We start from the raw sequence: 23,533 nt of genomic DNA, 5'->3' as shown, positions 1-23,533 counted from the left end.
ATAAAATGAGGCAACGCGAGATTATATTTGGCGTGCGACCCTGAGGCAAAAGATGCTATTTATAAAAATGCAAGCTCAGTAATGTAATATTCTGATATAATTGTAAAATAATTTTTTGGGAAAAGATATACAATTAAAAATAACTTTTGCAAACATATAAATTAAAATTAATACGAAAAGTAGCAGCAAGTGGAAGATCTTCAAATGAAAGCATGAAAGTGCTACTTCAAAGGTCTTCTATCGAATTAAACACTACGTGACTGTAGACGTTTGCATTGATTGCAACGTGTCTTTAGTGGCAAACCACTTAAACCTGAATTGAACCACAAGACTCATCAATGATATTTCCTTTTAGCGGTTGAGACACTGACAAGTGTACCTACCACTTGTCTTGTGTTCAAGAGTCAGACTCTATGAAGTGGTAAACGAAAGGTATTAGAAACTGGGGGGTATAATTTTCAGCCTTATGTGTAAAATAAAATTATAATAAATGTTATAATATAATAAGATAAGATTACCGCTATTCACATACAAAATATTAAATCTTGAATTAGTATAAATTTTGAGACCTCCAGCATGCCAATTAAGTGTTAAGTAAGTAATCAATTTTACTGATCCAATATCAGTGTATTACTTGACTCCTGATGAAACAATTGAAAATTTTCTTTAAGAGGACACGACCTTATATCTCAAAACTGAAGTAGTAAGAACTATATAATATCAGACCGTGAGAGCCTGAAATCTCTAAAGTAATCAATTGATCCACCCACCTGCGAGTGCAGCACCGGATGATTGGTGACCCTGTCGAGATCATCGAGGTCGTCGTCGGAGCGGTTGACCTTGCAGTCGAAGGCCGTCTCGTAAAGATGACGTTGTCTAGCCATTTCTTCCTCGTCTTCCTCCCCCTCCGCGTCCTCCTCCTCCTCCTCTTCCTCCCCCTCGTCCTCTCCCTCCACGTCGTCCTCGTCCTCGACGAGTATCGGCTGCGGATCTATCCTCCGCGTACGTCGTAGCTTGCGCACTTGGTGCCGCGTTAACTGCGGCTGTCGTTGATCTAGCTCATCCTCCTCCTCTTCTGGCGATGCGACGCAAGTACAAACGGTGGTGGGCAGGTCATGGCTCAACAGCCTATGAGGAGGCATGAGGGTATGATCCCACTCGGTGATGATGCACGACGAGAGGATCTCGTTTCTGTCTGGGACAGCATGCTCGCTCCCCGACGTGGGGCTCACTAGATCCTGACTCTGATAATGTTGGGGCTGCGACGACTGTTGCTGCTGCTGTTGCTGCTGAGACGAATACGAACCCCCATCACCTGCCACCGAGTTCCTCTTCGGTATGCCAGGCGTTCTGGATCGTTCACCTGGCACGTCGAGGCTCACGCTCTTCCTGTATTTATTCGGCTGCGATTTACTCAGCTGCTCTGGTACCTTGAACAGGTCACCATAATAGTATGGCGATGGGTGTCGAACTGGCTGACTAGACTCGGTTGGAGACTGATCCGTGAGATGCACCAAAGCGACGCAGTCCACGACTGCACCGTCTGTCGATGCTACGTCTTTGTCCTTCTCTACTGAAGGAGCACGAGTAGAGGAAGACGCGTAGAGGCTATTCTTGCGCTTTCTGAGGTCCACGTGGCGACCATTCTCGTCATCGTCGCAGGATGAACCTGAAGCTGAGGGGTCTGCAACAAATATAGTAACATAGCGATGAATTATATGACAACGAAGCTTCAGACAAAATTTCTACTCGCATAATAAATACTAATCTTCTTTTTTGAGTACTACTACGAAAGGTAGTAAAGTATATAACATAGGTCGTAATAATTTTTTTAAATAGGGTGAAATAAAGATAAATGGGCCTTTAATTTTTGGGGTTTTACTTCTGAATGATTGTTAATTATCTTTAGCAGGTGTTTGAATGAAAGCCAGGTTTCAAGAAGCCTACACAGATCGAGGCAGGGAAGAGGACGTGCCAGACGCATAAAAAGAATCCATCCTAGTGGGTCTCACTCGGGCGCGAGAATGAAAACACCAGAACGACGCAAAATTTTCATAATCGTTCCGTCATAACGACGCCAGGATCGGCTACTCAAGCGTCGAAGGACGAGAGAGCAAAAACGCTTATGGGGAGAACGAAATTGCCGTGAAATGGCAGCCTTCTCTCCTTAAAAATCACTTCCTCGATCCGCGAGATATTACCGTAATGGTTTCTGGCCTGCTCAACTGACACGATCTCGCAACGTCCCTTTTTTTTTCTTCCCATTTTCTACGCGCACCTCGCTTTAGGCAGCATCTAACACCACCCCTTCTAGCTTATGAAATTGTAAGAAACATCTCGGGTGAATCCTGAAGAAAATCAGTTGGATCGATGAGAAAACTGAAACTGCTAATGCAGTAGCTACCTTAACAGATTTATAATTTTGACTACAGAAGTTAATAGCCACTGCTTTAACTTCTATTCCAATGGTTTATTTTCTTCAAAATGCTCCCTTTAAAATTCACCGCGCCGTGTAATAATCTCTCTCGATCGCATTATAAATCTAACCACATGTCCTTAACAACGCAGACACCCGGTACGTTAACCAGCCTAACGCAGACACGCAGCACAGGAGAAAGGACTGGAGATAATGGGAGCATTATGCTTGGCCGGAGGGCTCCGGTGAAATCCTTCCTCGCTCCTGCTTGCCAGGACGGTAAGTGCAAGAGGCACACCATAAACCACGGCAGAAGCTGCTTCTGACAGGGACCGCCTTCCTGGATGTACCGAAAAACTTCTCGAATGGGAGTAAAAAATTATTATATCGAAATCCTGTCTGATCTCTGTCATGATCAGCGCTTTGAATCATTAAAGAAAATTAGAGGCATATAAAAGTGTTTCGTAATTAAGAAACGTGATTCTGAGGATGCATTTAGCATCATAAAATTAGAAAAATATTCTAAGTAGGTGGAGTGGTAGTTAATTTATGGGTTAAAGTTATAGTAGTATTTTTTCAGCAGTTTTATATTCAGTGTACTTTAGTTTCAGCACACAAGATTAAATTCGTGATACATAAAGCTATGTGTGTTTAGGAAAGATGAAACGTCAGCGATAACTCGAAACAGCGACCCAGCTTATAGACCCTAACTGTTCGATATTTACGGTGGATTGATGCATTGTCAAAATGGCGAACGCCAGAAGCATTCATCACGTTTTCGTGTCAACAGCGTAAATTCGTATGCACGATAAGTATATGACAAAAGAAATGATACTGATGTGGAAATAGTGTCTGTTGTTCTGAGGAAATATTTCTCAGGAATAACCATTGATACATACCAAAAGATTTTCAAGGAAATCTTTCAAATATTATTCAAAAATTCATAAGTCAAAATTATAGATTAAATGAAGGGCGACTAATTCTCCTAAAACATTACCATTACAAATTAGTGCTATTCAATAAAATAACCATACGAGTAAAGAATGCAATTACGAGCTATGGCTTGCAGTTAGCACAATATGCCTGAAATAGTTACATTAAAGCTGTATGACGAAGCAGAGGAGTGAAATGGTGGCAAATACACGGAGAGCAAAAATTGGAGACGACTAAGAAAACATGAATATGCATCTGCAGCTGCTCCGTTCGCTCGTTTTACAAACGATGCCAGGCGAAATCTGGAGAGAAACAAATATGTATATTAAGGAAATGCGTCCCCAACTCTCTGATATTTGGAACTGTATCAAGTGAAACAAAGGAAATTAAATTCAATCGCGTAATATTTCCTCAGAAAATATACACAGGCGTGTATGAAACATTGGACGAATACCAAAATAAATTGCAAAATAATATTTACTAGCAGTTAGGAAATAAAACATAAAATATCATGGCTATTGCACTAAATTCAGGATTAATAAATAAAATTCTTTCATGTAGAATTGCGAGATTGCATATTTGGAACAAAAACTCCGTTACTTCCTTTTCATAATATAAATTCGTGAATGTCTACTATATCTCACCTCATACTACTGAAACTGCCTTATAATAAGTTGTACTACTTACAAGGCACCAGTTTAAACTTAAAAACTCTCCTTAGATACATAATTTCTTTTATGCTTCGAATTCTCGAAAGATTTCAAAAGCCAATTCTATTTCATATTAATTTCACCAACACAAATTACATAACTTCACCAACTTTAGTCCACAGAATTACCAACCAATTTCATAAAAATTTCTTTTCCCCAATCACGACGAAATTATGTACAGCCAAGAATGCTTAGTTGTGGAAATATTTACCAAAGAGCCGCAAGCAGCACTGGAATCTCATTTGGAATGACTCTCCGCGCGATTAGCGGCACGGCGTGAACACCATTCCCGATCATCCCTCGTTCGGATCAACGAGACCGCTCAACCAGATCGAAGGACGCGCACACGAGCGCAAAGGCGCACACGGTATCCTGGCGTGTGGCCAAATTGCACCGATATTGATTACCGATCGATAATCAGATTTAGCAGGTATCCGCAAACCAATGGACGACGCCGCGGAAGGGGAGCGCGACGGAGAAGCAAACCGAGAGGGTCGAGACTCGATGAATGACCGAATGAGTTATGAAGTAAACGAGCAGCCAACGGGGGCTGTCCGACCCGCTGATATATCGCGCGAGACTGGTGCACGTGCGAAAGCCCAGCGAAAACCTGTAGGTAACGAGTGCGTGAAGAGAGGAGCAGTCGCGTGAGTGCTTAGTCGGTGATATATTGCGCGCGCGAACTTGCTCCGCGTAAACACTGCGCGACCAAGGTGAACTAACTTATTGAGTCGACGATGGGGTGAACGTGTGTGTTACAACGCAACTGTGGATTCATAAAGCTCATGTAGCTTCTCGCTCTTCAGGTACTGAAATTTCTGCTTAGAATTTTCAGATCTGATGGGATTTTCTGGACTACTGCTTTAGCTATTCGCTTGCAAGGTTTTTTGAAGTAGAAATGGATTATTAACCAGTTTTTGATAGAGGTAACGTTATTCTTTTAGGAAAGATAAGAGAGACTGTTAGTTCAATATTGTATGAGACAGGTTTATTTGCAATGACGTATGTACTTATTCACTTCCCATTATCCCTAAAGAAATTAGTTACCTGAAGTTGATGAGAAAATATTGACCTACTCTTAGTCTATTAACCCTTTTTACTCCTCTGTAGAAAAAAATTCTCTAATCCAATCTCCTCTCGTCAAGAATATAAATTCCATCTTGTCGTCTTCAATTACACTGTAAACTCAAACTTTTTCAATAGGTAGTGTCATTTTGTCTTACAGCCTCAGAAATCTCCCCTACAAAATCCAAGATATTCATATGTATCGATTAATACGAGATACCGCATATAACCTGGACGCCAGGAACCCTGCGTAAGCTTAACGGAGTGAGAACTTGAAATTGCTGATAATAGTCTAGAGAAGGCGAGCGTTGGTGAATGAGTTGACGGATAGGCGTCTAGTAGTATGGACGTAATATGACTATATGAAGCAACTGAGTGACGAAGCGGGTGATCGAAGGGACGTGTACCGTAGAAATAGAGTGTACACGCGTATGGTTAGGGTCCGTGATGCACTCGAAGGGTGTACTGTCTACCCCTAATGAATCTATTAGGGTCGTCGAGCGACGATCCCCTAGGTTGGCAATCACTACAGATAACGCACCGTGCTGTTACGCAACGCGTGCATCGTCTGGTTGCATGAGATTACAGATAACTATAAATAATCCACGAATTATTAGAAGAGACGATATTTCAATGATGAAACGTTGGATGGGCAGAAGGCTGACGTAAAACTTCTATCTAGAAGTGGCTCAGCGAATCGATTAAGCTGGAGGGATAATGACGTTAGAGATTGCAATTTCTGACGAACTACGGGCGAGAGTCAAGGTCGTCGGAGATTAGTACCCCGTACTTGTAATCTTGTATCGAGATTCGTTTATCGAACTTGTAACATGGTCATCTGTTTGGTGTCGTACAATAGGCAATTAGGGTAGTCGTCTGTGAAGAAAGATTGCATGCAAAGTGTAATCGATTTGCTCGTTTCAACAGGTTTGAATCAAAGATAATCTACTGCCATTGTGAACTTGGTGTCTGGTTATGAACAAGTATCTTCTATCTGTAACAAAGTATATTCTACTTGTCTTATTGTGAATGCAAGGAAAACACCATGCAAGTAAAACGAGTATGTATCATAAAAATGATGCTTGGAATAGCTTTAAAAATTTGATAATTTGAAGATACAGAAACCTAAACATCTTCAATTGCATATTCTGATTTCTACATTCCTCTAACAACTACTTGCTCTCCGAATCCTGTACGCGTTAGGTCATAATCGAAAGACTTCTGTACCTATTTGGACAAACCAAAGAGTACATAAGATTTCTTGAAACAGCATCTGAGAATGACATTACATCACGACACAAGAGACTCACTTCCGAAGATAGCAGGAAGATCACCAGTGACTCGTTCGACGGTGCGATAATCCCCCGAATAAAATCTCTGGGATTTCATCAGGCCCGTAAAAACCTTCGAACTGTCACTTATACAATCTTCCCTTTGCGCTACGTCTCAGGGGGAAGGGAAGGCAATGACGAGAAAAATTCCGGCAAAAGCTTTATAAAAGAGCAGACCTCAACGCCCTCCCGGCCACTTCACTCTGCTTTTTATTAGATATTGTCCCCGTAACATGACCGTGGTAGGCTCCGTTTCTATGGAACACATGTGGGTCGCTGGATTGTATCGTCTGTGAAAGAGAAAGGGAGAGAGAGATGGTATAAGGAGAACCCTAAACGAAATCACCAGCCACCTTCACCAGGATCTTCGCGGCTTCTTACGTGGCGACTAAAGATTACCCTGGTAACGCGGCCACGATGAAACGAAAGCCAATCTCGGTTATTGGTTCTCGGTGTATACCAGAATTCATGGCTACAGCTCCGGGATTGGACGAATCTCGCGACTAAAATGTGTCAGCCGTGCCAAGGGTCATCGTACGATGGGGTTAACTTAGCCGAGGAGTCTAATAGGTCTGGAAATGTAAGGCTTCCTCGATACGGCTCCGCTTCCACTTCTAATTATTTGTTTCCCCCTTTCTGCTAGCTGTTCCACTAATCTCTGTCACAGGTAGACCATAAAAGAGACAGTATCTTATAGATTGTAAAATAGACTCAACATTTTGTGAAAGATCTTTATAAAATCTGTAGTACAAATCACTTTCCTACAATACCAATGGTTTGTTCTATATTGTAAATTCGAGAAATCTGAGTGATTGAAAATAATTTGAAAGTGAATTTAAAAGCGAGCAATGCAGAGGTTTAAGCGCTAAAAAGACGAATAAAGAGGAATAGTGGCAGTGAAGTTAATTAAATCAAGAGTTTTTGTTCTAAACGGATTTAACAGATCATTCAAGAAAATGCGATTAAAACTTCTAATATTCTACAATCAAGAATATCGATCCATTTAAATCTCCTTGAAGATTCAAGTCTCCACTAAAGCATGCTCTCCTAAAGTAGCTTCTAATGAATCAAAGTCACCAAGGCAAATACCAGACTAAAGAAAAGATAATTTAAGAAAAAAGATAAGAAGTTTACTTTGAAAGCAAGTCTCTCCCCTCAGTATAGATAAAATTACACGAGCACAAGTTTACGGGCGAATATTTCATTATACGATGATTGGAGCACCTCCTGATTACAGAGATACGCGAATGTTTGACCCAATACTCTCGACATGATGTTCCCTGATTGGTGCCTTTATCTAAGGAAACATGTCTATATCAAACAAGACGTAGTGCATCCTCGTTCGATGATAAAACATCATGTGACATGAAAGGTGGTACTTTTTTAATATATTGAGAAACTTACTTGGAGGGTAAGATGTTCATACAATTGAAAAATAAGGAACCAAGCTGAAAATAAGGTGGGAAGAATTTTTTCATGCAAAATCTTTCTTAATCTCTGCCTTTGACTGCTGTCTCGAGACATTCATCCCCCTAACTTCCTCTACGAAAAAAGAAAAGGAATTACGTCTACGACTCCAGCGGCGAGCATAAAAGGAACAAAAAAAGGGGCAACGCCTTTGAACATTTTGAGTGGCAATTACTTGCCCTATCCTCAAATTACTTACTCGAGTAATTTTATTCTGTCATCGTCCCTTCCTGCATCGTCGCCAGCCCTTCGTCAACTTATCCTTCAGAAGTTCACACTGCCGGAAATTATCTTAAAATACCATTCCAGCGCGCAACTCACAAGAGGAACATCTTTCGCAGTTTTCACTCGAGGACACGTCAATACGCGGAAAAAGGCAGCGTGCCGAAAGTTCGCGCGGAGAAAAGAAATATTCTGTAAGAAGCAGGACGACTTCTGCTCTTTGTAGTCGTCTCCCATCCCGGAACAAGGAATTTTAAGAAAGGGACAGGGAGAAATAGAAAAGGTTTAAAGGAAGCATTCCTTGCATTCAGCTTGAAAAGTGCATCAATGTGAGTTTGGTGACTGAGGGAAAACGAAACAGGAAAGTGTTTGTGACAAGAAAAGATGAAGGAGCAAGGAGGTTGTCTTAAATTCGCTAGCTGTGTCAGTCAGTGGATTTATCCTGAATAGAAATTCGTTCAATGTTAAAATTACAGTGTTATTTCGAGCTCTTATACACTCTGATACAAAAGCTCTGACACTTATGTTTATTTAGAATTATTTTTTTACTTCACCTTGTCCTCATCTCTGAGAAATATATGTTCAAATTGCTAGTGATAAGTTTACCTTCAAGACGAGATTTTTACGGTCTATAAGCTTGAATCTTAGTCCAAGACATAAGCTATACGTCACATATTAGGTGCAGTGAAAGAAGGGGTAGCAATAAGGCCGTTTTTCTTCTCCCTTCCCCAACAATCTGGTCCACATTTTGCATAATTATTGTCCTAGATATATCTCAAAACCTTGAAACCTCTTATCTGTATTTCGAAACACGAATTGAATGAAAAAGCTGGATTACAGTTTCCTTATAGCTATTCAAATAAAATATATAACTTTCACCACCCACTTATATAACAAAACAATAAATTCAACTATTCCTAGACGTTCCATTGCTACCCCGTTCTCAATAAATCTCTATCCCTTCCGATTTCTTCCACCACTTCATCCCTAAGAACTTTACCCAACCAGACGTTCAGACTTTTCCTAAAAACCCGCTTCATCAGGGCATAGCCAGCCAAATTCAACTCATTTATTTCTATAAGCCACCTCTTTCATAAAAAGCTGTATCCAAAGGCAGTTCCATAGAAGGCCACCCCACGCGTTCTCGAACGTCCAAATCCAATATCACGGCTGTAGGCATCGACCAAATTGAACGGTCGATCTAATTTAACTCGGCCTGGCCCGCCCCTATCGCTCCTATGTGTCTTGTTGCGCCAACACCTGAGGATTCCATGGAAAAAATAAAGGGAAACGACACCGTAAACTCGATTACACCTCGTTTCGAAAATGATTTCGCCGGTGGCGAGCCGAGGAAGGGGGGCCCAGCGGCGTTTAGTCCCGATTGATTCTAGCAGGGAATAAAATCAATGTTACGCCCGTTGCAAAAGGGTTTTCGCGATAGAACCCTAGGTGGAGGTGTTCGTGGAGGGTGTCGGAGCTGTCGCTCGCAGTGATAGCGGCCCGCTCGGATTATCCGCTTTCCCTGTCGGTAGACATTGCTCAATTGAAATCTACAGCGGTGGTCACACGTGAGCACGATCGTTTGCGGCCGAGGGAGTCGGCTCATCAAGGGCGCGGACCTGATCAATCGCGAGCAGAGCCTCGCGACCAATTCCAAGCAACTGCCCCTGGCTCTCTCCATCTCCCTGTTCCGACTCTCCTCCAGGGCGATTAATCTGTCGCGAGGTTTACTTTCGTTTTACAGTTTAATCTTACGTGATCTGTATTTGCGATTGTACACCTGTTCGGTTAGAGTGAATCCAAATGGATCTCGATATGTTCTACTACCTTCGTATTCTTCTTTTATTCTGATGGATGTGAGAGGAGGGGTGTTGGCAGAGCTGATACAGAGTGTAAAACTAGATATACACCAGTGAACAGTTGATGAACTTTGGTGTATTCGCATCTTAACGATTGAACTTAAAATTTCAATTCTTTTCTATCTTAGAATTGATTTAGATCAAGCAATAAATGCAAGTGATCAATAAAAAAACGACTTAGTCTAATAAAGACTCAAGGAAACTTTGAACATAGTTATATCATATTCCTGTCTCTTATAGCATCAAGGAATGGTAATTTTTGGAAAGTAGACTATGTAATAGCCTCGGGGCGCTGATGTCGAGATTAGTTTCACTCGGGACACGAAAAGTTTGCACGTCGAGATAAACGATCTTTAGCAACGACTATTCCTCTCGCCGTCCGTTAGAGAACATCTGACACGGAGATTAGGCTAAGCGTTCGTGAAATTATCTCGCAACGATATGCAAATCGTGGCATAAATGCTAATTGTAATTGGCCATGAAATGAATTCAGGGACCCTTTGGGTATGACTGTGTGGGGCGCGACGTCCTTACTGTCAGCCTCTAGCTCTACGTCTCCTCGTTTAGCGGGGCTAAAACGGCGCGACTTGTTTGAAAATTTTCTTTCCACCTCGTTTGGCGGGCCCCACAGGAGATGTCCCTCGTGCGATAAAACGGAGACAAAGCTTCGGTTGCGATTAACGGAACTGTCGCTGGACAAAGAACTCAACTTGTTTGAGCCATTAAGGGGAACTCATACGAACCGAAAAAGAATGTATTATCTCATCTATTGGAAGAAATAAAACTAAAAAAGCAATAAATGTGATATGAGTTCAATGCTTCAATGCTTCAATGCTACCAAAAGTTACGAAAAATAATTTTCTCTTAACTTTTTAACACTTCACTGAAATAAAATATTTAGATTACTGTTCATTCGGAGGAATCAATTTCAAAATCACTCGAACAAAGGATCGGTTACCATGGAGAATATTACACCACCGATGGATTCGCAAAGCGCGATTTCACGGTACGCGAAACAAAACGATAGGGTTACGACGTACTGTGGATCGCCAATTGCTACTGCAAATACCAGTGACGACTAGCTAGTAACGGTCCGTTACCAAGTTAAAATGGAACTCGATAATGAAAATTCTCTTACAGTGAATTAGAAACTTTCATTGTATTGTGAAAGGGTGAAATTCAGTGTGAATGAAGGGTAGCCTCGCTTTTACACAAAATAGAAGGCAAGTTTCATTTCATCCTAGAGTGTTTCTTTTTTTGAACAAATTTCCTAAAATAATTCAACAAACTCAATACACAAGAATATATCACATATTTTAAGAGAATTCTCTGAAATATTTAAATAACTTTTTTAATTAATACCCAAGTCCGTTTTATAAGTTAGTCAGTTTTACTGTTTACTAAAAACAAAAATGAATAAACATACTGAACGAACACAAAATTGAAATTCAGAATACTTAACATCTGAATTTACATACACGTCAACTGCCACATCATATTTAAAATTTGAATCGCTGGTGCACTGAAATTTCCTATCAATACAACGTAGCAATCGAAGTATTAATAATGCTATTGACATTACCAATAATGGTAATCGATATAAACTTGATATTCATTCATCAGAAACAATATAACAATTCTACCATATCTCAACAACATTTCACAGACACTCTTCACACATTCCGCATATAAAACATACATAATTTCAATAATATACCAACCACAACTGAAATAATAAAACAAATAGAAATATTCTTAACCCCCTCCATTATCGAGGCCCATTTTTCCAATTCATATCATAAACCAAAATTTACACAGAACAACACTCACCACAAACTTCCCCATCCTTCTCATCGTTGGATGGCACTCGAGCTCACAAAATGGATTCCTTCCGCGCGATGGGTCCTCGTCGCGTCGGGGCACCACTCGTCGCGAGAAAACCCGTCTTGTAAGACACGCGAACTTAACTCGCGAGAGATTGCCAGCGGATTAAGATCTCGCTGCGAGACCCGACACGTACTCGCCCCGTCCGACGAGCAGAGGCAGAACCATGCCGCTGACAGTTTGTAAATGATCTAGTTTACCGCGCGCGAAAGCGAGAAATAGGGGGTGCAGGGGGAGTGGGTCGGCTCTCAAACATGGAACAGAAAGGGAAATGAGAAGGAAGGGGGGAAAGAGGGACACCGACGGAAGACGGAAATTCGGGATACCGTGAACGAGGTGGGGAACGGGTGGTTAACTATTCATCTTCGCGGCAATCCAACAAACTTTCCCTCTACCTTCGCCTCTGTCCCGCCTCTCGCGCCGCTATACTAAAACTGTCGCACGGCAAATCGTTCCGTCGTAAACATAACTCGTGGACGAACCCTTAATGTCTACCGAAGAGGACCCGCAATGATACAACGGCTCATTCTATCAGGCTTAATGTTCGACTGAAATATAGTCACCTGCAGAATCGTACGTAATGGCGTGGAAAATGAGGCGTGCGGAATGCGTGGGAGATTCTTGAGCACGTGGTGCGAAACATTCTGTGATGGGTGTGCTCGGAGGAAAGAGGAACTGAGAAACGGTGGAGTGTTTGTAAAAAGTTCTGTCACCCTTCGTGAGGTAAATGTCCCAATACTTGGACGCTTGAGATACATGCCCTAGTAAGTAAATAACTTAAGAATGCATGTCCCGATACTTGAATTGTATTTCAGTAACTGAATGTTCTATTTTGTGATACTTTTTTTATTTTGTAGGTATTGTTTCTTGTTAGATATATAAAAATCTAAAATTGAAATTCAATAAAATTAGTGTTAGTGTCCAGGTACTGAGACATGGTCTGCTGTTGGGATATTTACCTTAGGATTCTTTTTCTTTGTAAGTTGTGACAGCGTTCACAAACTTGCTTTAGAGATATCAATACCTATATTGCGATATAACATTCTTTAAAGATGCCAGTACATTGGGAACTACGTTGCTAAACCAAGCCAGCCAATGCTCCTTCTCCAACTTCAGCAAAATTCAAATTATCATAAATGAATAAAATCGACAAATGAACGAAAGAATACTCGTGTCACTCGTATTTTATTGAAGTGGGTGTAGAACGAGTATTCGCTCGCTTGGTCTCAATGCACCATTAGAAACCAAATCCTTCAGAACTCCAGTCCTAAAACAAATCTGTATTTAATAATCTTTTCTACTTATTTTGCAGTAATGTCTCCCTTGTTTCCAGCTATTTCCATTCAAAATTCTCATTAATGTTATTAGCAATTGGTATTTTTTGAGAACACTCAAGACAGCTTGCAAGACCTGTTATGTCACTTTTCATTTAGCCGCAATTATTTGATATGCATGGGTATAGAGAGCCATGACAATAGACAGCATTTAGCCAGCGTTTGATGTGAATCAAGCAACCCTCGGTCGCGCTAGCAATAAACGAACGGACAAACGGACGGACGGACGGCTTGTCATTTGCATACGATGAACCCGGAGCAGCGTTAACTGCTCGGGGACGCGGAACGAGCTACAAGTCACCTGGTACCGGTAATTGAAACGAGGGTAGCTCTTCCGCGAGGGTCGCTCCAAGAGACAATCAGTATAGGAGAAAGTTCTTTCATCGCGCGAGAGTAATGACGAAGCTGGTACTTTCTGCCAAGAGGGGCGAAGGCGCTGATTAACACCACTACAATTCTTCGCTGTGTCTATTTTGCACAACTGCTTTCCTCACATCAATTGGGTTCAATGGATGAAGTAGAACATTTATGTTGCTCGAATTTTAATTGTTTAAATGATTTACGATGGTGATAGAAAAAGTTGTTGCAAAACTATACTTGAATCAATGTTATACAAGATAGGAAAGATAGACAGCCAAACGTTGCATGGTTACCTTATATGTAAATTGGGGGGCGAAAAGGAAAGTCTTTGACGTGAGCAGAGTGGACCTTCAAAGTTTGTCTACTTACTTCTTGGACTCCATATATATCTACATTATAGAAAAGTCTAAAGGGGATGCAGAAGACATCTGCATGCAAACAGTGTACTACTTTCTCGAACTTTTTGTGTAGAGGTTAAACGGTTCCGTCTAGAATGGGGCATAAGAAAGTTTCGGAAAGTGGCTCTTCAAATCCTACTCCAGCTTCCCGTGTCGTGGTAATTTCAAGAGCTTCTGAAAGATCGAAGTTGCAGAAAATTCATTTAAACTTTAGATCTCATTGATCCGTGATCACGATGGAGGAGTACTGCTAGGTTGCAATATGATAGTAGAAACATAACTCTATGTTGTACAGATGGCTCATAAGACTAGCTATGTGTTGCACAATTGGGTTAAGTATTTTCTATCACTGAATATAGTGATAAAAAATGTAGTGGAACACAAAAATTAAAATTACTTAAAAAGTTGTCAAGTTTCTGAATTTTGAAGTTTTTTAACAATTTTTGAAAATTCAAATACTCAAATAAATATTTGGATTTTCAAATATTCAAATATTCAAATGTTCAAATATTTGAATTTTCAAATATTCAAATATTCAAATGTTCAAATATTTGAATTTTCAAATATTCAAATGTTCAAATATTTGAATTTTCAAATATTCAAATATTCGAATATTCAAATTCTCATTTTTCAAATTTTTTATATTCAAAATCTTCGAATATTTAAGTTTGCATGAGCCATCCGACTTTACCACATCTCTAATAAACGAATCTCAAACGCAACATCAATGAACCGAATCGAAATCGCAACCGCCACTCGATGTACAAAGAAAACCCACGGACACCCTAATCGCAGCTGGTAAGACGAATGGAGAGGAAATTCGAATAAAATGGCCCCTGATGATGGCAACTGCCCCTAACGAGAAATCTCGGCGATGCCCGTGCCGCCTGTTCCATTCCGTTCTACTTCATTAGGTTTAATCGGCCGATTTTTAATTACTTCGGACGCACTTGAGCGGCCCTCCGAAGAGAGGGCAAGAAAAATCCCTCGTGTCAAGAGGCCTTGTTGAAACGGTTAATAAGTACGGGAGAGGACAGAGGGGCACCAGAACGGGTAGGAAACCCCTTGAAACTTTACAGACTGCGAGACGGGCACGAGGGTGGGCTGGATGCGCAGGGAAGGGCCGCGGGGAAGAGTTTAATTAAATATCACACGACATATTATGGGACGAGGTCGGCGGACAGTGTCAGTAGCAAGTAACGCCAGTCGCATGCCATGGTCACCGAAAAGTTCAAACCGAACAAACCAAACGAAACCGACGACGTCACGTTGATACTACACCACAAGGTTCCAAGCTGGAGGTAATGGGTGGGTCGTCCAGACATTTCACGATCCCTATTCTCTACAGGATTATTTGTAATTACTAATGGTTAAGAGAATGAAATAAGTAAAATGTGTATAGTACTGATGCCGACCATCTATTCATTGATAAATACTTGGTAAGTTGTAGTAGAATTTATAATCCTTTGAATTGTTGAATAATTTTATTTTACTCCTTTATATTTACTTTTTCATCAAGAGTTACTGCGTCATCAACTATATAACGAAACACTGGACTCCCTTCTATAAATCGACCATCCCTGGACACGGTATTCCACCCTTTGTATACCGTTCTCCTCTCTGATTTTCTCCCTAACAACAGTGTAACTGGCGATTCAATTCATGGTGAAAGAGACAGCATCCCAGTGCTACAGATACCCAGTCTTAATTTCGCAATATTTCTATCTAACGTCCAGTCGTAGCAAGATATACGAGATCCTGCGTTCGCAATGGCGGAAGGAGGATTTAAGATCATGTCTCTAATTGGAGACATTCGTTCTCTTAGGGACAGGAATGAAGACATCAATTTGCAGTCACAGTAATTCGACAGTATCTTCTGAAACTTAATAAGACTAGCATTAGAAATCACTCTAAGGTATGGAATAGAAATAAGATCTCTCCTTCTGAAGATATAGATTAGGACTACATAAAAACTAGGTTATTCCTAGAAACTACATAAGCAAGAAAATATCGTACAGTAAAAACAGGTCTCAGTTCCAACGACATACCATTATGGCCTTCCACACCAAGTAAACCTGAACACCTTACACGCTAACAAAGTGAATTAAATTCAAGCTCGAAGGAAAGCTATTTTCTCATCCTAAAGAAGCACTTTGCACGTCTCAAAAAAAGCGAAAGTTTGTCCATTCCGTCATTACCTCACCTTTCTACGACCACCCTATCGCATCACCGATCATGCATTATTTATAAAGCCGCAAACGGAAGCCACCAGCTCGTCTAGGGTAAACATCGTTCTCGTCGATTAGAATGCTTAACGGATCAAGGCAAGAAGTCGACTCAAAGAGAGTCACGGCCAGCGCTCGGGCCCGATATCCTCCAGAAGGATGGCAAACGTTCATCCCTTGAGTAAGTTTACTCAGGCCCTCTCGGCGACTTGATCCCTGCCACGTTCACGGTACGCCACGCGAATTAAAAGCCCATGAATATGGTAAGGATGCAAATTCCTGTTGGTGTTTGGCCGGGGATCAGTGTTACTCGACAATCTGCATGACCGAGTGTTAAAACAGTCGGAGATGCAGCGGACAGGACGCTGGATTCCCCGATTCGGTTACGTCCTGCATGCTGGATAACTACAGGGGTTAATTACAAACCGGAACTGAGGACAACCTAGCGCGACGATCCAGGACCCTTGTTACCCTGAAACGGGTTAACGAGTGGCCAAAGTTTACGAGGCGGTGCTGCCACGAGATGATTGCAAATCGAGGGATCCCGAAAATTGCGCCAGGAACGCGGGGAGGGACACGCACGCTCCGCGGGATCTTTTAATTGTGGGAAACTGGGTGCGTTCGACCATTCAGGTTGATGGAGCAAACAGTGCTGGAATTAGGTGAGGATGAACTTGAAATTTGAGTGTAACGTCGAAGCAGCTTTAAATTGTGGATAAGAATATGAAATATGAATATTTCTAATTGGACGTTTTTATCGAAAGTGGTTTCTGAAAATTAGTAAATTATTTAGTGTGTGATACTTTATGCTGATCCTAAAAACAGAGGCTTTTTGGTAACTCGTGTTCGACAAGAAGTATTTTCCCTGGCTTCGAAAACGTTCGATTAATCCGTGGCTATACGCGACCAACCTGCGTGCACCGTTCAATTATCGAGGGGCTCTTCCGCCTCTCTTACTCTACGTTAACTGAGTTGTTGCCTCGATAATTTGTACATCGGTGTATCAGCCGTATTGCCGAGGGTTCGCCACATTAATTTGTGGCTTGGCACGAGAATTTCTGTTAACTCTATAATCCGAAACTTACAGCCTTTTCGAAATACTTTGGTCGATGTGTTAATTTTGAGTCTGTTGTTTTGAAATTAACATTGAATTTTGTAGAATAATTACACAAGGTTTATATTAATACTAAAGTAACAACTGACTGTGAAAAATTACCTTAACAAATGCTCTATAAAACGATAAAAGCTAGTATAAGGCGCGTTAATCGTTGACCCTAACTACTGAAATATACCAAAGACAGTACTATACACAGACAAATAAATAAAAGAAATTAAAAGCATTTTTTTCTGTTAGTTAACTATTTAGAAATTCATACTTCCGCGATAAAAGGTCACATTTTTAAATCAATGTTGAAGATTACCATTAAAACATAAATCATCGTGTTTAATCAGAATTTTGTACTTATTTCGTAACGAAACAATGGCTATTTTCAGTGCAAAACTTGAAACCTGTGAAAATTGAAAACTGGCAGCAACTGGAGAAGTATTTGTAATATCACACCCCGAAATGGAACTGGTTAGATGATTTATACGGTCACGTCCTGCTAGATATCAGAAATAGATTTCATTCGCGTCGGAGGTCCAAATCCGGATCGGCGTTTCGAATCCAGATTGACGCTCGAATTACTGCACTAGCCTGGAATGCTGGAATATTCCCATTTAAACCGTCTACCTACTGAATATTGATGGAACGCAATAAACACCGAAACATAAGCGTTACGATATGTTGTTTTCAAGGTAAATCATTGACAATGCTATGGATCTATCACACTATATTTTAACTCCTTGGGCTTTGAATTTTTCCATGATTTTTTAGTATAGTATATTAATTATGGCTTCTCACGACAGTACAAAATTTGTATCAAGACAGAATACTTGAAAGTTATGAATTAATAAAAATGACTATTATATCAATATTCCCTCATTTTTATCAGCCTTCGTAGTCATGAAACCTGCGTTCAAAAAGGAAACAAAATTGTCTCACATATAAAGACATAAAAGGCGGTATTCACTACTTTCAGGGTCTTTAATTATTGCTCTAAAAGTATAACAATCTACATGTGAAAATCTTGCTGGAAATATACTACTATAGAAGCGTATGAAAAGCTGTATGAAAAGATGCAAGAAAAATAGCAATGAAGATACAAGAAGCACATAATATGTTGCATGAAAGCACCTATTCAGTGATACAGAATGTTCAAAAATAACTACACTCATTCTAACAACATTTTACGATCGTTGCAGAAATTACTAGAGAATATCCTACAAGAAACATACAACTCAAAAATATCAAAACGAAAAGAATTGGTCATGCTTCATTTGTGAAAACTGCTATAAAATACCCCGAAGGAAATAACGCAACAGAAGATTCATGGATACTTCCAAGTACACAGAATGCATAGCCATTCAAAAATTTCCACTTCCTTGCACTGCAACTGTATATCCTTTAAAATACATTTTTCAAGATCCGCTTTCACCATTACAGCGCACACGACGACTGTTGCGCAACGAGGATCGTTATGCTGAACGGAATCCTTGGCAGTCCAACATTTTTGCGATCATCTGCATCGTGATGCTTACTCAGAAGCTGCATTACACACGACCAACTACTCCGATGAAAAAGTACACTCAGCAGGGAGGAAAGAAATGCGATGAGTCGGTTGGCAGAAAGTTGGACAGAGGACACGAGGCCAATCGATAAGCACAGCCCGAGAGGCGCGGTGGCTATCATCCAGACGCCAGGCTAAATCCGTGATTTACGGCCGCTGGTTTACGTTTATTTATTATAATACTGGTCCCGGGTTCGTCGTTCGATCGCGCGATATAGATATAATCTGAACGGTTCATTAGGTCGGTGCTTTCAGAAATTTATGAGTCACTGACCTTTTCGGTCTGCAGGATTTGCATACACAAATGCTCGTGTTGAGAACCGTTCACTATTCCCAGGTACATAATACTTTTTATAAAAATCAATCGGTATTCCAACTTTTTAGGAAAAATTTGAAAAACTAAAAAAACTACAAGAGTGATAACACACTGTTGTCATGTCACATAAATCACGCCACACATTTTAGCAAAACCACAATGTGACCCAAGGTTTCTTCCTTGTTTTAGATCTATTTTATTATAATATGAAACAAGTTTGCTATAATATGTGACATGATTTCAGTAATGTGTTCGCACCCTAAATTTACTCAGAATGTAATCAAACGATAAAGTCTACTGACTGTTTAATAAATTATTTTACCTCCAGTTAAGAATTCAGTTAAGAAACTTAACGAAACCTTGTTCACGCTAGAGATGCTCTAATGTTGAGATAAATCTTATTAATACTGCAAGTAACACTATGCCGTCGCTAGAAAAAGTACCTACTACATTCGTTTGTGTCTGAGAGTTCCCAGGTTCCACAGCAATTGGTAAGGAATTCACGTAGCGAGGAATTCTCAGCTCGAGAAAATAAGCTAGTTTCGAGTGACATGCTCAAATACGAGGGAGAAGTTATACCCCACTTACCCGTATAAGGTCGGCAATAGTTGCGATTTACTTTGGTGTACAGTGTCGGCAAAGACGACTCCGCTCCTGGCTCGACGTACGCCTTGTTCTTGCTATCCCTGGGGTCGCTATATTGTTCCACAACCTCGACTTCCGCCTAAAAACAGAGCAGAAATTGTTTCCTTCCGTTACGATCCGGTATCACAGAAAGCGCACGGGAAGCGTGGGTGTTGTTCCTTCTGACGTCAATGCTTAAAGTAGTGAAAAGGAAAGTGTGAAGCGAAGGTATAATCGTAAGTGCCTAAATGGCGCACAAACTGCTGGGGAAACGCAATTAAATGCGAGACTGGCAACACGGTGAACAATTTTCTGGATCTTTCCAAATGCCTCGAGCTCCATAATCCATGACGTGTGAAAACTTTTTATACAAGACGGGCGCAATCGCCATACTTGAGCGAGAAGTAGCTCGTCGAATGGCTGTACTCGCCTTTCCCTATCGTGGCTAGGTTTGCAAGCAGAATCGTTAAAGAACGCGTATAACTATCGTTGAAGCACAGATTGTTAGAGCCAATAAAGGGTCCCTGTTATTTGTTGCCAGCAAAGACTCTTCCGAGCACACGACGAACCGAGGGATGGAAGCGTATTGGTCTGGAAGCATGTTTTCGTAAACAGCCGAAGGAGAAGGGCGGCTCGATGAAATGAACCGAGCCAGAGAACGAGGCTCACCGAGCGGGAGAGAAAACTGGAGGACAATGGAAATTATTGAGTCGGTAGCAATACTAATTTGGCAACGAGATGGCCGCTTGGCGCGTCTAACAACGTCCAGCCTCGTCCCTTCGGAGGGATGCTGTCGGCAAGGGTTATTGCAGGAGTTTCTTCGGCTAAGCACGCGACACGTTAGCTCGACGCAATTCCCAGCCCTGAGCGCAGCCAATTGCGGTAATGCCTTGGCCACGGACGGAGGATAAACATTTTTAGCTCTCCCCCTCGAATGATCGTTATTTTCAGAGAAAACAGCCGCGTCCCCCGTTTCGTTTTCTAGCTGCTTTCCTTCGGGTGGCTACTTCGCCACGGAGCTTCGAATAATTAGAATTCCAGGAGAACCTCTGGGGGAAATATTGTCCGATAAGTCAACTAAATTTCCCTCTAATCTTAGCGGTTTAGCGATTTAATGGGGTATCTCGAATGTTAGTGGCACACAGAAAGCTGGTTTTGTGAAAAGAGGGAACTCTCCTTGAATAATTGTAGAGTCTAAAGAACGCTTATTAAAACCACAATCTCCCACTATTTAAACTTCCCTCTAAAAAATTTCAAACACACATTTTCTCAGCTCATTAAGCAATCCCCGCAAGCCCTAATTCCAGGCGAAAAAGAAACTCCAAAGACACCTTATAAAAAAGTTGTGAAACGTTCGGAAGCTCATTAAAGTGAATGGAGCGAATATCAATTGACTCGCCACAAGAAAAAAGAAACCTTCGCATTCCCCCGAAGCAGACTCTCGTCCGCGATTCGGTAGCCCCCGATATTAATGATAATAACGATAATAAGAGCAATAACGATGGCCCGGGGCTTGAATAAGGAAGCCGACACGCAACAGGGAGAGCAGAGGAGGAGAGACGCTCGACTTCTCGGAGGAGGCGTCTGATCAATGGCGGCGGAAGCCCCTTCGCCTGCTCGATGAGGCGCGTGGGTGGTTGTATCACGAATCGGAGAGTCGGCTGCGAGGTGAAGAAAAGGAGAGACGGATTGAAATGACGGCAGACAGTGGGCCAACGTCTGCTGGTACAAGACGAACGGGAAGACGGCGAAGAAGACAAGTAGCCTTAAATTGAAAGAGGCCAAAATTGGAATTCTCCTGCCAAAGTCGAGCGGCGTGCCCCGAGGGCTGCTTCGAACGAGAGGACCCGCCGATTGCCTTCTGCCTCGCACCCCCGCCCTCGCCGCCGTCTCGTTGGTACAGATAAATTTGTGGATGTTTATACGGAAATTACAGGGACGACTTTCGGGAGGAAGACGCATCCCGAGGAAGGCAGCTCGATCGACTGTCGCAAATCTGATGACGAAGCGACAGATTCAACTTATACGAACGCAAACATACCCGTATTCCCGATCCATGGATGTCGTGGACCGCCGTGTGTTGACTGATGCGTCGCGATGCGCGGTGAAAGAGGGAGATTTCCAGTCGAGACGAGGTTTATCGAACGCTTTAACGGATGGGGTTACGTAGCGTGTAGACGATCGATGGAAATAAGATTAATCGTGGTCGGTTTTGTTTAAGAATTATATGTAAAGTTATTTAAAAAGGGGATTAAAACATGGAAGGTAAATGGTGCTATTATAGCGGTTAAAAATAATCGGTCGATTATCGGACTTCCGATGAATATCGACATTATGATGAATTTAAAGCCACGATCACGTAGGTTAAGATAAATGGGATAATCTATTATAATGCTTCATGAAAATATTCCTGCGTTAACGCAATGTGATTGGGCAGATTTTATTGTTATTGTATTGGATGAAATTTTACTCGTGCTACAGTAGATAACTTTTTTCCATTTGGTAATATATTGCACCATGCATTTAGATTTATCTGATGATATCAGGAATTTAGTCGCACGACACACTAATCTACTTCCCCCAGTGAATTTTAAACAGTATCATCTGAATGCACATTACTCTACAATCGACAAGAACAACTGCATTAACACTCCACCAGTAATCCCTTTGGTACATCAGACTTTAATCCGATTATTCGACCGCGGTATTATAATTGACCGCTATTATTAACTGGCGCATAATCTCGTTTCATTACGGCATTCGTGACTTTCGCTGCTTTAAGTCCATGGTTTCGTGTTGTATTATCGAAATTCATAAATAAAAGCATCATTACCGTAAGGTGCTCGAAATGTCAGATTTTCAGGACTGATTTCATTCTCATTATCCCCCCCTTTTTTATACACATACATAGAATCAATAAATCAATAAATGGTAGTCTGCCCCTCGACCACTCTTGTAATACATTTCCCAAGCTGAGTCAGAAACGAGGCATCGTTCGCAACCTTCAGAGATTTCGTGTTCCTGCATAATGTAATACTCCTGTTAAGTACATACGAATTTCGTCGCTGAGAGAGCTTAGGCTGCGAAGTTTGGAAACCTGGAATATGCCTGATACATTCTGAACAGGGATAGGCGAGAATGGGAATATTGAAATGAGCTACGCATAATCAGCGCCTTTTCCTGGCTGGAGAATTCTCCTCAAACAAAAGAATTATAAACTGGGAGGACTAAAAATGTTAAAACGCTTACTTTTGTTATAGAAGGAAATATAGGATTTAGTTATTATAAACTTTATAAAAAGAATAAGAATTATTAACTTTATACTTATTCGTAACTGTAACAGGCTTAACATCAGAAATCTGAAAGAAGTAGATCAGTACAACACATGAAGACGCTAAAACTGTGAACTACCCTGCTTTCAAAATTATCTAGTATTCTACAGGACTACGAGATCCCCTACACTTTAGGAAACCATAAATCCCCGTTTCACTTTCACAGCAACCCGCGACCGCGAACTTCCAGCGCAAGAGGTGTCCCCGCGCGCGCTCCAACTTTCGCGCGGCAAGGCCCTTTGTTGCAATGATAAATGCGACCTACAGCCGTGCCCGACCTCACGCATAAAATGAAGCGCTAAAGTATTAAGTAGGGCTTACGACCGGTAGTCATAACGATTCACCCTCTTGAATCAAGTGCTACCCGTTTCCCCTCTTCGCTGCTCTT

The 23,533-nt window shown here is 41.3% G+C and overlaps 1 protein-coding gene across 1 annotated transcript in view; it reads right to left on the bottom strand.

The window, feature by feature from the left end:
• The window catches only part of Hwt (SH2 domain-containing adapter heavyweight), a 180,880-nt gene that overhangs the window by 19,055 nt on the left and 138,292 nt on the right, over nucleotides 1-23,533 (bottom strand). The window contains exons 4-5 of the mRNA XM_076393224.1: nucleotides 19,778-19,913; nucleotides 771-1,684 (exon numbers count right to left, since the gene is read on the bottom strand). Of these exons, the coding sequence (XP_076249339.1) occupies nucleotides 771-1,684; nucleotides 19,778-19,913 (1,050 nt within the window). The remainder of the gene's footprint in view (nucleotides 1-770; nucleotides 1,685-19,777; nucleotides 19,914-23,533) is intronic.

The sequence above is a fragment of the Calliopsis andreniformis genome, chromosome 3, assembly GCF_051401765.1.
Source record: "Calliopsis andreniformis isolate RMS-2024a chromosome 3, iyCalAndr_principal, whole genome shotgun sequence".
Classification (NCBI taxonomy): domain Eukaryota; kingdom Metazoa; phylum Arthropoda; class Insecta; order Hymenoptera; family Andrenidae; genus Calliopsis; species Calliopsis andreniformis.
This window is presented reverse-complemented; position numbering and strand designations above follow the sequence as displayed.